The sequence below is a fragment of the Arachis stenosperma genome, chromosome 2 (genome assembly GCF_014773155.1).
Source record: "Arachis stenosperma cultivar V10309 chromosome 2, arast.V10309.gnm1.PFL2, whole genome shotgun sequence".
Taxonomy (NCBI): Eukaryota; Viridiplantae; Streptophyta; class Magnoliopsida; order Fabales; family Fabaceae; genus Arachis; species Arachis stenosperma.
Window position 1 is genome coordinate 3,701,316 of NC_080378.1, and position 15,255 is coordinate 3,716,570.

The following is a 15,255-nucleotide window of genomic DNA, read 5'->3' on the forward strand; positions in this document are numbered from 1 at the left end:
AATACAATTGATATGCACAACTTGACTTAAAAAGGGAACATAGAGAATTTCTAAGCTCCATTTTCAGTTGACAGAATAGTTTCATTTCATCCTGGAATCAAACCAAGAATTTTGGAAAGCCTTTAGGGAGAGAAATGTTAAGAAGTTGCTTGTTCACCAAACACAATAGAAGGTTTAAACATGTAGCAACTGCGGCCATGTAGAAGCTGATGTAGATATTGCACAAAAGATCTTTAGGCAAGATGAAAAATAGAAGTCTTTAAGAACACAAAATGATCTGCCCTTCTTGGTTCTTGTACAACTATTCTTATTAGTACATAACTAGCAAAATTTCAATGTATCAATGGCAGCTTATAAATCAAAGCCAAAAGAATGGATAAATCAATTGATGGTAACTCTAAGAACTTTTTCTTTTCCTGTCTGGCGATTCGGGCGGCTCCCTCAGGGGATGATAGGTTGAGACTGTAAATAGTTCTGCCAATGATGTTGTAAGGGAAGCTTTACCATCAGATGATTTGCAAGGAGCCCTCTGAGAAGAGGTTGAGGCAGCAGATATTTTTGCCGATGATGATCTTCTAGAGGAGGTTTTCCTATCCGCCAATTTGGAAGGCGCCCTTGGGGGAAGATCGGTTGAGACTGTAAATAGTTTTGCCATTGATGTTGTAGGGGAAGCTTTACTATCAGATGATTTGCAGGGAGCCCTCTGAGAAGAGGTTGAGGCAGCAGATATTTTTGCCGATGATGATCTTCTAGAGGAGGTTTTCCTATCCGCCAATTTGGAAGGCGCCCTTAGGGGACGATCAGTTGAGACTGTAAATAGTTTTGCCATTGATGTTGTAGATAGTTTTTCCATTGATTCTGTGGAGGATTCTTTCCCATCAGATGATTTGCACGGCGCCTTCGGAGAGGAGGTTGAGGCAGCAAATAGTTTTGCCAATGATGATCTTGAATCAGAGGAAACTGAATATCCCATACCAAATTGTTCAAGTTTTCCAATTTCACCCACAGCAGAAAGCCATTCTGTAAGAATCTCCATGGTTACATAGTCAGGTTTGCAAGCATTATCAATCATTCTGTCCATAAGTGCTAAAGCTACATTCAACACTCTCTTATCTCTAATCCCTTTGAGAATAGCATTATATGTTGTTGTATTAGGCTTAACCCCTCTTTCCTCCATGTCATCCATCAATGAAACAGCCTTTTCTACATCATCTTTCTTGCATAGAGCATCAATTAAAATGTTGTATATAACAGTATTAGGGGGAACCTTGGATGCAGTAGAACACATTTCCTGGAAAATCGTCATGGCATAATCAACATTGTCACTTAAACAATTTGCATGTATCAGTGCCCCAAAAGTAACCACGGAAGGCACAAGACCCTCTTTCCTCATCTTTTTCATCAACTTATTGGCAGTTTCAAAATCTCCACTTTTGCCTAGGGAGGAAAGCAGAGTGTTGTAAGTGACCGTATCGGGCTTAACTCCAACTTTTTCCATTTCTTCAAGCATTTCATAAACCCTTTCCAGTTTATTCTTCTTACAAAATCCACTGATCAGGACATTATAGCAAGTTACATCAAGGCCGAACCCAGCTTGCTTCAACTTCGACACGACAATACTGGCATCATCCATCCTTCCAGCTATGCTCAAACCAGATATCAAACTGTAGTAAACAATTGCGTCTGGGGAGCATCCAGAACTCAACATCTCATCGAAAAACTGCATGGCTTTATCGATGTTGTTAACTCCACAAAAGGCGGATATTAGTGGCGTATATGTTGCAGCATTGCCTTTGAGGCCCTTCCCTTTCATTGCATTGAAAAACTCGACTGCACTATGGACCCTCCCACTTCTGCACATACCATTAACCAATACATTGAGGGTAACCACATTTGGCTGAACGCCTTCCTCATTCATCTGATCAAACAGCTCATGCGCTTTATCAATGTTGCCGGCCTTGCCAAACCCGTCAATCAAGCAATTATATGTAATGGTGTTGGGCTTATGTTTGCTTCCTGTTTTCATCTCCTCCAAGAGACTCGATGCTTCTTCCTCCCTTTCAACTTTACACAATCCATCAATCAAAGTATTAAACAATACCACATCAGGTTCTACACCAAACAAATAACTTTCACCTTTGCCTCTCAACTTGTTAAACATTTCCAAAGCTTCATCAACCCTCCGAGCCGCACACAGATGTCTGAAAACAATCCCAAACGTCACGACACTAGGCCGTATATTCATCTCTTGCATCTTAACCAACAACTTATTCATTCCTTCAATGTCCCTTCCTTTTCCCAGCCCAGTCAACATAGCATTGCAAGGTGCAGCATCAACTTCACCACCAAATTCCATCACACAGTGAAGAATCTCCCGCGCAGCGTTATTATTCTTCCTTTTACACAGGTTGGTAATCAGTTGCGTCAGCTTGAAGGTATCAGGAAAAACACCATGCTCCCCAAGCTTCTTCACCAACCCCAAAGTTTCCTCATCAGAGAAGCTTCTCCCCCGTGGGTCTCTCCACTTTACCAACTCCTCAAAAACAATATCCCCAGTGGAACCATTCAGCAGAATCTTGGAATCCCGTTCAAGCATTTCGTCGAGCACTTGGAGAGCATCATCAATTCTGCCCGATTTCATCAACAACCTCAACAACCCGTTGCAAATTCCGGAATTTTTTGCAGAATTGTCGAGCCTCTTAAACAAAAAAAGCGAATCGTCCACCATTTTGGCACCCTCCAAGCACCGTAGAAGAATCAAAGTTGATTGGGAACTCAAATCAATCTTCCAATTTTGGGACTTTAAGTAACCATGAAGCTTCAAGACCTCAATTTTCGAAGTAGCGTCACGATTCGCGAGCTCAAGAGCGCTCTGGAACACCGAAGAGAGCAAGTGACAGTGTTGTTGTTCCGGTTCTGCATTGGTTCTTATGAATTCGAGAAAGTCGAGAGCTTTGGTAGTTGAACCCAATTGGCGCGTGATTTGGAGGATCTGGCGGGAAGAAAGAGGCTCTGAATCGTTGAAGAGAAGAGGAAGAAGAAGGTTCTTGCTTTCGTGTGAGTCCCATTCGTCTTTTGGGTGTTGAAGGAGCTCTTGGAGTTGGGTAACGATCGATGATGATACCACGTCTTTTGAATTGGAAACGTCGACGGCAGTGCTGTGGCGGCGAGGAGAGGAGAAAGGAAAGGGTGGGAGGTTGCTGCGGCGACGACGGCGGAGGAGTTTGAAAGATCGTAATAACATCATGTGGCAAGTGTTGTAAGCTTCGGAAAGAAGTGAAAAGCTCAGTGTAGTTGAAACAAGTGGAATTGGAGTTTTATTTTATTTTATTTTATTTAATATAAGAGTTTATTTTTAAATATTAAATTTCTCAATTACTTTCTTATAGTTTATGATTCATTATAGTAGTTTGATTACAAAATTTCAAAAACAAAAAACATTTGTTTAATATATAAACATTTGATTAAAATGATTCAATAATTATAAGGATTTCATTGAAAATACTTTTAGATATGATAAATTCTTGAATTTTAAAGTCCTAAATAAAAATTGAGAAAGCCTTTATACTATATACAATTTATATTACACTATCATTGCTATTGTGTAAAATTTTTTTTTTTAAAATATAAGAAGAGGTTAAAAACTACTTTTCACCAACATTAAGGGATTCTATTCTTAGCCTCCAATTTTCTTTATAGATTGAAGTTCCAAATTGCAAACAATGAAGATAGCTAAATTTTTGCAGGCTTTGAAGAATTGTGATGTCTTTTTTTGAGGAATCACTCAGTCAATGTTTTTTTAGCACATTATTATTATTTTTTTGGCATAAAAACATTTATTAAATTATTGTTAGTAATTATAATTAATTTTAGTTCAATCTTATGCTTGTTAATTATAAATAAACATGGGTAGGGAGTGAACCTTACAGGAACAAAAGAGAATAGACAAACATCAATCAATATTTGGCAAGTTAATGTGCTCCAAAACAAGTTAAGATTGGAAAGACATTTATTTGGTCACTATTATGGACCACTTCTGAATAGTGAAAAATTTCAAAATCAGTTTCCAACATTTTGCTCTTACATTGTAAAAACATAATTTCCTTTTGGTAATCTGCCTAAGGTTTCATTGATGTTCCATATACAATGCTGGAGAACAAAATACTGATACATAAAAGAAAATGGTGTGAATTGGCCTAAGAAGGTTGCATCATCACTCTATATATCAGTCAACTACTGAACTTCAATTCTATCATGGCAGTTTCAAATCCGTTTCAAATCGGTGTGGTGTGCCAACAAAGAAGACCAACAACATCAAATGAAAAAACATGAAGACTTATTTGGTTGCATTAAGCTTTTGAACTGCTTCAGATGCTGCAGATGCTGCTTTGTCAAAACCTAGCTTTTGCAACTCATTAGAAAAACCTTCAGCATCTGCTTCACTAATTTTGTATGGACTATGGTGAGCATCAGGGAATGAACCGTTCGTCACGTCTTCTTTATACTCTAGTAAGGCTTTGTTGATAATGTCTCCAACACGAGCATATTGCTTGCAAAATTTTGGAGTAACCTGCAAAAAGATAGATCATATCAATTTCAGCAATGAATCCTATATCGATTGAAAGAAATACATTATGTTAGCATTTGCTTGAAATACCTTTGCATGATGGGGGTGCTGAAGCATACCAAGAAGATCATGATAAACTAGCACCTGCATTAACATAAAACTGAATTGAATTCCTCATTTTATGTTTAATCATCTCAAAATGATTGAGGAATGATCAGAATACGAGTTCTCTCCATAGTTACAAGTACTCCAATGACTCAAGATTATAGCATTTTTTCTCCAACTCAATTATGTCAAGATACATATATACCAAAGTGAATAAAAATCATTGAATAACTGATCATGATACAAAAGGCTTACATACAGCAACTTGATGAAGAAGAAATGCTTTCAAATAAAGCCAGGGCACGTGTTATACTATTATTAACAAATACAAATTTTGGCTATTATCATAAGCTAATAATCTTGTACAAAGTTTCATTATGGAAGCTATCAAACTCTGGTGTTTACGAGTTGAGTTTTGTGATCCAAGTTTACCTATGTTCTACGAGTTTAGGTGAATTTGATAACCTTGTCCATTTTGAGAATACTAGACAGAAAATTACACAAACTTACCTGTCCACTACAAAAGGGTCCGGCCCCAATTCCAATAGTGGGAATTTGAAGTGCTGCTGTTGCTGCGGCGGCCACAGGTGCAGGCACACATTCTAGAACAACAGAAAAACACCCTGCTTCTTGCAAAGCCAATGCTGTCTCGACAACCTAAACGGGCTAATTAATACCTTTTAGGATGATAATAATAAAATTGTTCAAATATTCAAAATAGATGCATAATTCAAAGAGAGAGAGATAACCTTGACAGCACTTAAAATGTTCCTTCCCTGAGGTCTAAAACCCCCTAAAACACTAATGGCCTGTGGAGTAAGCCCTACATGCCCCATCACTGCTATTCCCGCTTCAACAATAGCCTTCGCCGCAACAATCCTCGAAGGGGAACCTCCTTCCAATTTTATGGCATCCATTCCACCTTCCTTCAAAATCCGAACCGCCGTATCAACCGCCTGCTCATAATCAAACATAAAAATAATTCAGAACCATTGCACACTAGGTAAATTCAACTTAGATTCCCCACATCTTTATTCAAGCAACAAAGCAAATTCTATATATCTACCAACATATTAAACATAGTTATATTTTGTCTACAACTTTTCCATCAATCAAACAAGTGCAAATGCATGTTCAATCCCAAACTAGGAAAAAGAAGAAAGCTACTATGGTTGAAAATATCCATATTTCAAAAAAAAAAAAAAAGTCAAAAAGCACATTCCAATATTTTGCAGACTTTCCCAAAACCAAAATCCAATTCTCATCAAAATACACACACAACTCTCCTACTTTATACATACACAACTCGAATCAAATCAATCATGCTAGTTTACACTAAATATCGGCCATCAAATACAGAATTCATGTTATAACAATTGAACACTTGAAGTAAATTAAACTTAGATTCCCCACATCTTTATTCAAGCAACAAAATGAAAAGGCTACACCTTTAGCAATTTCCATATATTCTACCGACATATTAAACATAGTTATATTTTGTCTACAACTTTCCCATCAATCAAACAAGTGCAAATGCATGTTCAATCCCAAAAGAGGAAAAAGAAGAAAGCTACTATGGTTGAAAATATCCATATTTCAAAAACAAAATAAAAAGAAGTGGAAAAGCACATTCCATTATTTTGCAGACTTTCCCAAAGCCAAAATCTAATTCTCATCAAAATACACACACAACTCTCATACTTTATACATATAAAACTCGAATCAAATCAATCATGCTAGTTTACACTAAAAATCAGCCATCAAATACAGAATTCGTGTTAAAATACAAAATACACGTATTTATTGGTGACTGATTTGGATGAAAAGTAGGAAAATTCACCCATTTAGTTAAAAATAAAAACCTGATCGGAACTTGATTCATAGGAGCCAAAAGGCAAGTCCCCAACAAGCATAGGGTTTTTGGCGCCACGGGCAACGGCACGGCAATGAACAAGCATCTCATCAACGGTGATAGGGAGAGTGGTGTCGTGTCCATGAACCACCATGGAAGCTGAGTCACCAACGAGGCATATATCAATGCCAGCCATGTCTAAGTGCACCGCTGAAGGGTAATCGTATGCGGTTACCATTGTTATCGGTTTCGAGTTTCTATGCTTTTGACGTAGCTGCATGAGTGTTGTTCTCTGGTTTGCGGTTTGTGGCGTTGGACCTGAGTACACCGTGTTCTCTGGAACATTGCTCATGAAACGAATGTGTCTCAGAATAGAAGATGAAAATGAAGAAGATGGTGAATGTTTTGTGAGAAACCTAATGCAAGACATTGGGGGAAAGAGAGAAAAAGACAAAAAGAAAGAATTTTTGGATTGAATTTTGCCAAATCTGAGAGTTTTCTATGTTATGATAGTGATGTGTGAGATTCTGTTGAATTTTGAATAAGAAGAAGAAGAAGAAAGAACCAAATTGAGTTGAGCTGCCACTGCTGAATGTTGTTTTGATTTTGGGAAACTATTAGAATGTAGAAGAGGACAATTTTTGCAGAATATTGCAGAATATTGATGATTATATTTTTTTAGGATTTTGACCTAAGATTAATTAGTTTTTTTTTAAAATATTAATTATAAAATAAAATTGTTTATGTATTTTATTATTGTTAAAAAAATATAAAAATAATATAAATTAGATAATAAAATATTTATAAAAAATTGTATATTTTAATGATATATAAAAGTATTGCCATTAAATTTTACTTAATAAATTGATAAAAAAATTTAATGTATTTATTATTTATTATTATAAAAAATTAAATTAATATTTTTTTTAAAAATTAATTAATTAAAAATTAAATTTTTAAAAATTTAATTATCACTTTACTTTAAAATAAATATTTGTAATTTTATATAACATATATTTTATGTTTAAATCTTAGTAAAAAATATCATGCCATTGAATTTTACATTGGTGGTTTTCGAGCTAGATAATAAATCTTTTTGGACTCACCTAAGTATATTCTTTTTTTAAAAAAAATTCTTTGTATTGACGGAAATAAAAAAAATAAAAAAGTTATTTTGGTTTTTAGTCAATACTAAATTATTTTATAAGATAAAATGATTTATAATAAAATTAATTATTTTATTTTATTTGTACTAAAAAATGAATAGTTAAATTTATACTTATGAAACTTAGTTTTGGAAAAAAAAAATTAAATCATGCAAATTTTTATAATCAAACTGATTAAAAGATGATTCATAGCTTTCAAATAATAAATTTAAAATATTACTAACAGGTATAATTTATTTTTTATGTTTTAATTATTTTTATTAAAATTTTATAATTATATTTTTTATTATTATATTTTTAAATAAAAAAATAAAAAATAAATTTTTATAATTTATTATTAAATAAAATACAAAAATATTATTTTTTATATTTTATTTTTAATGTCTTATTTTATTCTATTTTCATCATTTCTGTTCTTTGGAATATGGCTCATGCAACGAATTATAAACCTTGTTTTTTTTAAAATAAAAAGTTTAACAAAAAAAGTACTACACAGATAAAATAAACTAATTTCTACTCATTTTTAACAAAAGTTATCAACAACCCAAAATATCAAATATCACTCCACTCTTTATATTCTTAATGGATCTATTAAGTTATTAATTATTCCGGTAACACCTGATTTTTTTTCAACCAAATGTTTCAAACGATAATAATAAAATTAAACTTACTAATATTCTATTATTTTGACTGCACGATTAACTCCTTAAATCACGTAAACTTATAATCATTCAATTTTATATTCACCAGTTCAAGTGCCTTTTTTTTTTATGTATTGGAAATACCAAAAAAGGGCTAGTGGTAGATGTACAAATCATAAATTTATTGTATCAAGACATTATCTTGATACAAGTAATTGAATTTAGCTATTATTATTATTATTATTATTATTATTATTATTATTTTAATTTTTTTTTGTGAGATTGTGAAATGAAACTGCATATTTATGAATCAAGAGAGTAAGTAACTATGTATATGGATTATGGAGGTGTTGCATGCTTTTTTTATGTGCCACCAACACTAAGGAAATTAGCATGTCAAAACGCATTTTAATAAAACTCGAAATGTATAGTTTTATGTTAAATTTTTTATGAGAAAAAAAATTATAATTGACAATAATTTAACATAGATTAGAATTTATAAATTTTGAATATTTATTAGTCGTCCTTGTATTATAGGCATTCATACTAATTTTTATAAAATTAATTAAACATCCATATTTCATATAAAATATAATCCAAATCTACAAAATTATCAAATTTAATTTGTACAAAGTAATAATTTCTACACATAATATACTTAAATTAATTATCTCTCTATAAAACAATATACTATTGATATAATCTGATTGAGACATTCTCAGTGAAGTTAAAATCTAAATAGTATTAGTAGTACCAAGTCTATTATATGTTTTCTTTAGTTGAATAATAATATACTTTCATAAAAAAATCAAATAATAATAAAAACGCCTCAGAGAACATAGATCAACATGTCTCTAACAAAATCCTATTTTTAGCATAAGTCAAAGTCATCATGTTATACACACCATAAATAATAACAAAAATGTTTAGTAAGAAAAAAATTAATAAAAAATATATAGTTAAAATTTATCTTATTTAATAATAATTAATAAAAATTAAATAAAATAAAATTTTTTAATTTTTTTATCTTCTTAATATTACCAAAATAATAAAACTTAGAATATTTTCACCAATCCATACAATTTATTAATGTATATTTCCTCCTGAAATCTCAACTTCTAAATTCTAATTAACTCTTCCATAGTTGTACTTTTTTTCAACAGCAGAAAAGTAGCCCCATTTTTAGGGCAATTACTTCATCTAAATGGTGTTTAACAACTAGACCAATAATTTTTAGCGGTTTTCCTACAATCATGGAAACCATGGTCAACTACACATACTCCAAAACATTTATATCTAAGAAAAACCTAAGAAAGAAGAAGAAAATAAAGAAAAAAAAAAAAACATTCATCACCTCTGAGTGAGACTGCCATAAACCAAATAAACTTCACACATTTGAGAATAAAAATGCTCTTCAAGGCTTCCTCTTATGTCACATTTACCTCTCTTATTTGATGCATCAACATTCAAATTTAGATAAATATATACTTAGCTTCTTTCTCATCTCAAAGATAGCATTGTGAACTTATATCAAACTCCTTTGATCATAATCTTCCTTTTTTTGGGGGTAATATATCTCTTCTACAAGCCCTTTTAATTACATTGAATTCTAGTTATGCATAAATGGATAGTTTTTATTTTTTTTTTCTATAAGTGTTGTTAGTTATTTGTTGAATTATAGTGGTATAAATATCAATTTTCCTTTTCTTTTAAGTCTTAGTCATTCTTTCGTTTTTTTTTTTTGAAGTGTAAAGGATTGTATGAAAGATAATAAATTGATATTGATAATAACCAAGTTAGGTTAGTCAAGTAGTCAGCTCACTTGTTCGATTAAATATGTATTGAAGATTTAAATTTGGCATTATGCAAGGAGTAGCTCATTGATATTAATTAGTTATTATTCAATAATTAATATTACTTTGATATTTAAAAGCAGAAAAATTTTAAATATTTGACAAATTCGATAAAATTCAAATATTATTTATCTATTTATTTTTCTTAAAAAGTTCTCGATTATTTATTATTTATTATTTATTTTTCTATTTATTTTAATATATATTTTATATTTTAATATATATTTTATATAAATAAATAATTTCTAATGTAACAATAATGTTTTTTTTTTAGGAAATTCCACATGTTACTATAAAAAGGGTATTCAATCTCCATCCATTTTGCCTTCAAAATTGAAACTGCTATAAGCTAAGAACAGAAGTAGTGTACAAAAAATTGAACTTTGATTCTTTCTTACACTCTCTTGTTCATGAAAATGATGACGTGCCATAGTTTCATTTACCCCAATCATAATTATTATTATCATCATCAGAATTTCTACTTTGTGGCATTGGGAAGAGGAACTTCAATGGCTGCTGCAAGTGCTTCACCCACCCCTGTTCTCAGATCCGAGCTTAAATCCGTGGAACCCGTGGAACAAGATCTTCAAACTGCTCTTAATTTTGTATCCTCTCCTCGCCATAGGGACCTTGTTTTCGTTGTCAATCCTCAAGGTTTGTTGGTTCTTCACTTCCTCACTTACTGTTTTGTTTCTGAGAAAATTCCCAAGAGGGAAAAAATGTGATTTTTACTTATTTTTAGCTCAAATAACTGATGAGATGTTGTAATTGGAGCTTGTCCATTAGTTACTTTGTTGAAAGTTCAAATTTTTGAAATTTTGGAACCACGAAACTTGGGTTGCATATGCGACAGGAAACTATATATATATATAGGCCATATATGTAATGTATAATTCTCCTTTGTTTTTGAGCTCAAATGAATGATGGGGTGTTGGATTGGAACTTTACCACGATTTATTTGAGGGAAAAGTTCAGTTTTTTTTTATTTATTTGTTACAAAACTTGCACTTTGATTTGCATGCAGGTGCTAATGGTCGCACTGGTAAAGATTGGAAGAAGTTGCTTCCATTTCTAAGGTCTCGCCTTGGTAATGATTACAATGTGAGTACACTATCAACTTTGTCAGCAGTCTATTTTTTGTTTTTAATTTTGAATCCGCAAATTCTGTTGCTTGTGTTTGATTGCAATTTCACAATACTAGAGATTAACAGTTTTTGATTCTTCATTTTGTTTTTGTCCTTCATAGATTTGTGAGTCATTTACTACGGGTCCTCGTCATGCCATTGACATAACAAGAGAGGTTGGTTATTGAGGAGCTGAAATCAATTGTGAATTTTATTTTTATTTATGTTGGTTCTTCTGAGTTATTAAGCTGTTATTCTTCATTCTTGCCATTTAGGCTATAAAGGAAGGAGCAGAAGCAGTCATTGCTGTTGGAGGTGATGGAACTATTTATGAGGTGCACACTGCATTTTTCGCCCATTATTTTTCTGTTTAAATTTATATAATTGATTACACTATCGGACTATGAACACGGACGACATACAGATAGACATGGACACATGATATACTAATATATATGTTCAAGATTTATATGATATTCAAGCGTTCAAAAGTGCCAAAATACTAATAATCACTAATCACTAATATCTAAACTCACCCAATTATTTTTGAAACATTTTTAGTATATGTCATTTGTATCAATACTTGTAGCTACTAATTTCTTTTGAAAAATTTATATTAATATCCGATCTGTGTTTGAATTGGGTTTGAATTAGTAAAAGCAGAAGTAATTGGCCATGGCAGTGTCAGAGAAGTGTCTTTTAACTGTCAAACATTGACATTTGTTGGATTCATAGACATCTTGCTTAGTTGGTGTGTTCATACTTCATAGGATTTGGTTGATGATATATTTAGACAGATTTCTTGCCATCTATATTACTACATACTTTAGTTTAACACTTGATGTCATTGAAAAACTTCTATCCGTGAGATGAGAATGTGTTCGATCAAGCTTGCCTTGAGCTTGTATTTGTAAAAGCTTTTGGTGATTTGGTAGCAATTAGTTTATTTTAGGCACACTGATTTCCATGATTTCAACATTCTTGATTGATTGTTCAACTAAGATATTTTGTTAAGAGACAATATTCCTCACGCATCACAGTATGTTATAAGCAGGTTGTTAATGGTTTCTTTTGCGATGGAAAACCTGTTGCTAGTAACAATAAAGAGAACTTAAAGGCAACTGCTCTTGGGGTGAGTTAATTTCCATAAGGACATGTAGTATTCTCATTTTAACTCAATCATGCGGTGTTTGATTCGGTTATCTCTAAGAAGATTGTATATGGGGCATGTTAAGAATATAACCATGTTCTGTCCTTTTGTAGGTGATACCCTTGGGAACTGGTTCTGATTTTGCAAGAACATTTGGATGGTTAGTTCCTGTTTATCATGAATTCATGATTCTCCTTTTGTTTCTAATGTACTTCATTTGCTCAAGAACAAGGAAGTGAATAGAAACATCTACTCTGCCTTTTTTTCTTCTCAGGAGCAATGATCCTTATGCTGCTGTTGAACGTGTTGCTAAAGGTTCAACCTCTTTTCTTGCGGTTTCTTTACCTTCATATAGAGCTTGTCTATGATTGCTGCACAATATTTGTTGCCATATCTATTTTTTAGTTTTCCACTGGTGACATGTTTGAGTCTTTCTTAGGGATGAGATCAAGGGTAGATGTTGGTGTTATCACTGGACCCACCGGCGATCAGAATTACTTCATAAACGTTGCTGACATTCATTTGTAAGGTTAAATTGGGACTTTCAGGTTGAGCATTCTGTCACAGACATCATATCTAAAACGATTCGTGACAAAATTTATGCAGGAGTGCAAAGGCAGGATTTTACGCTTCTAAGTACAAGAAATTCGGCAACTTGTGTTATGTCATTGGTGCATTGCAAGCCTTCATGAGTCATTATAATCAGGATTTCAGGATCAAGGTCAGTACAACTTGATTTTTCATCCCTCAGCTTTTGTATACAAAGATAAACATACAAACGTGTTTGGAATTGGAGACAAATATATGATAGTGTGTCCCAAAATACAAATTTTTTGTCTTTTTGTCTCTGTATACATGTCCTAGCACAGCTATCAAACGTAGCTTGTGCATATGAGGCCCAAGATGTGCAAGGTTTATGATTCAATAAAGTGCAGGTCAATGAAGGTGAGTGGGAGTTTTGTCCCCAAGTGACGGCCCTTTGTGTTGGAAATGCAAAATTCTTTGGTGGCGGTATGAAAATTACTCCCAATGCAGATCCTCGCAGTGGAAATTTATCGGTAGGCACCCTTATTATGCTGGTTAAAATCCTTTCTTTAACTCCTGTTAATATATTTTTCTCATGTAAATTCTGCAGGTTGTGATTCTTCAGCACTTCAAGTGGTACGATTTTATCCTAAACTTACATAAGATTTACAGTGGGACACACCTGAAGGTGAAGAATGTTTCTTCAAGAAGGTAACTATATAAGCTCTTTGGTGAAGATTGTCTTGGTTTATGACTCATGAATGTGTATATCATTATTATTTTAGTACTTATGCCTTGAATCAAAAGCATCCCAATTATAGAGATGCGAGGAAGACAGAATTTTTATCCTTCCGTATGCTGGAATTTTTCGACTTAGTTGATCTTACAGTCATCAGAAGTTTGACTTTGAATATCTTATTATTGTGGATGTTGGTGAATGTTGCTAAGAAGATGATTGTTATGAGCGTTTGTGTAAAACAGAACTTCGTAAATAACTCTACCGGCCTTTGTTTTGATTTGGATTTCTTAATATAAGCTAAGCCTTCTCCCACTAGGTGGGGTTTGGTTTGGCTACACGGACCAAACAGCACCGTGTATCCACCTTCGCATAAAATATATAACCATTTCGATTCAATAGAAGCTAGTTCTTTTGTTAGCTCTTTTAATTTCTTTTAGGCTTGCTTACAGTTGAGCTTGTACTAATTCGGTGTTTTCTTTGTGTTTGGTAGTGTAAATTCTATTGAGGTGGAGGACATTTCAGGCAGAGGTGGAGTTTATATTCAATCTGACGGCGAGCATTTAGGGTTCCTTCCAAAGAAGATTTGTGTTCTTCCGTCTGCAATTGAGATGATATGCTGATTCAGCTCAATAATAACATAACAGGTTCAATGACAATACTTAAAAGCGGCAGAATATTAGTTTATCATAAGTTTTCCTTTTTGTTTGACTTGATTGCTGGCTTCAGCACCGGCGAATTGCACAGCTTTTGCAGCTCAGAGGCATCATTTTTTTCTGTGTAATTTTTGAGAAGGGAAAGATATATTAGTTTGGAACTTGAAAGTTTCTTCATGGATTGGTGAAAGCAATATTGTGTTGTTTCCTTTGTAATTTTAGTTGGTTCTAATTTCTAATAGAGAAAAAAAAAGGGGAGAGAGAGAGAGGGTGCTGGAGAGTGGCGTCTTATTTGGGGTTGCAAAAGCATAGCCTGGGACACAGTTGTTATTTTTTGAGTCAGCAATGTGTTGACAGTATAGTTTATCTATATTTACTGTAAAATGTTTCAAAGTTCAATGCATAATTTATGAAATGGCATAACAGATTACAAGTTCAATACTTTTGATATCTTTTGTCAAGAGGAGCTGTATATTTTTAAATTTGGATCAAAAGTTAGTTAGTTGTTACCTGTGTGTTTTTTTTTTTTTCATGGTATCTCCTAAGTGTGATATACATGTTATCCATGTCTATCAGTGATGATATTATATCATAAGTTTATCCAAAAATAAAAAATAAAAAATAAAAAGTGAGTCATAGTTGGATAAAATATGAATAAAATTTTGTAATATAATTTATTTATATCTTTAGTTTTTTACGAAATACTTTTTTTACAATTAAAGGTGTCCAGAACATAATATCAAATAATAAAAAATTTCTAATTGTTATCCTAGTTAAAATCCAGAAAAAAAAAAACTGTTTGATAAAAAATAAGAAACATATCAACTTCGAAGCTACTATATTTATTATTGTTTGTTTTATGTGTGACAATTGTGCATAT

The 15,255-nt window shown here is 32.6% G+C and overlaps 3 protein-coding genes across 3 annotated transcripts; 1 reads left to right on the plus strand and 2 right to left on the minus strand.

Moving 5' to 3' along the window:
• Window positions 1-397: 397 nt before the first annotated feature.
• On the minus strand, window positions 398-3,244 carry LOC130962382 (pentatricopeptide repeat-containing protein At3g61520, mitochondrial-like). Its single transcript, XM_057888603.1, has one exon. The coding sequence runs from the start codon at window positions 3,242-3,244 to the stop codon at window positions 398-400; it is 2,847 nt and encodes a 948-aa protein (XP_057744586.1).
• Window positions 3,245-3,977: 733 nt separating this feature from the next.
• Window positions 3,978-7,085, minus strand: LOC130960182 (3-methyl-2-oxobutanoate hydroxymethyltransferase 1, mitochondrial). Its single transcript, XM_057885507.1, has 5 exons — window positions 6,535-7,085; window positions 5,422-5,628; window positions 5,183-5,329; window positions 4,658-4,711; window positions 3,978-4,570 (listed from the first exon to the last, which is right to left on the minus strand). The coding sequence occupies exons 1-5, from the start codon at window positions 6,952-6,954 to the stop codon at window positions 4,337-4,339; spliced, it is 1,062 nt and encodes a 353-aa protein (XP_057741490.1). The 5' UTR covers window positions 6,955-7,085; the 3' UTR covers window positions 3,978-4,336.
• Window positions 7,086-10,521: 3,436 nt separating this feature from the next.
• On the plus strand, window positions 10,522-14,800 carry LOC130960453 (sphingoid long-chain bases kinase 2, mitochondrial-like). Its single transcript, XM_057885849.1, has 12 exons — window positions 10,522-10,838; window positions 11,209-11,285; window positions 11,431-11,484; window positions 11,584-11,643; window positions 12,363-12,440; window positions 12,572-12,618; window positions 12,733-12,773; window positions 12,898-12,982; window positions 13,065-13,179; window positions 13,394-13,516; window positions 13,594-13,694; window positions 14,213-14,800. Exons 1-12 carry the CDS (start codon window positions 10,595-10,597, stop codon window positions 14,340-14,342), a joined length of 1,155 nt encoding a protein of 384 aa, XP_057741832.1. The 5' UTR covers window positions 10,522-10,594; the 3' UTR covers window positions 14,343-14,800.
• Window positions 14,801-15,255: the final 455 nt, after the last annotated feature.

Bases quoted from the DNA above. Each gene is read 5' to 3' on its own strand.
- LOC130960182 (XM_057885507.1), bottom strand. From the start codon at position 6,954: ATGTCTTGCATTAGGTTTCTCACAAAACATTCACCATCTTCTTCATTT. The intron at 5,330-5,421 runs GTTATCTCTCTC...TAGCCCGTTTAG, and splicing joins ACATTTTAAGTGCTGTCAAG to GTTGTCGAGACAGCATTGGC. The intron at 4,571-4,657 runs GTATTTCAAGCA...ATCTTTTTGCAG, and splicing joins AGCACCCCCATCATGCAAAG to GTTACTCCAAAATTTTGCAA.
- LOC130962382 (XM_057888603.1), bottom strand. From the start codon at position 3,244: ATGTTATTACGATCTTTCAAACTCCTCCGCCGTCGTCGCCGCAGCAAC.
- LOC130960453 (XM_057885849.1), top strand. From the start codon at position 10,595: ATGAAAATGATGACGTGCCATAGTTTCATTTACCCCAATCATAATTAT. The intron at 11,644-12,362 runs GTGCACACTGCA...TGTTATAAGCAG, and splicing joins GTGATGGAACTATTTATGAG to GTTGTTAATGGTTTCTTTTG. The intron at 13,517-13,593 runs GTAGGCACCCTT...TAAATTCTGCAG, and splicing joins CTCGCAGTGGAAATTTATCG to GTTGTGATTCTTCAGCACTT.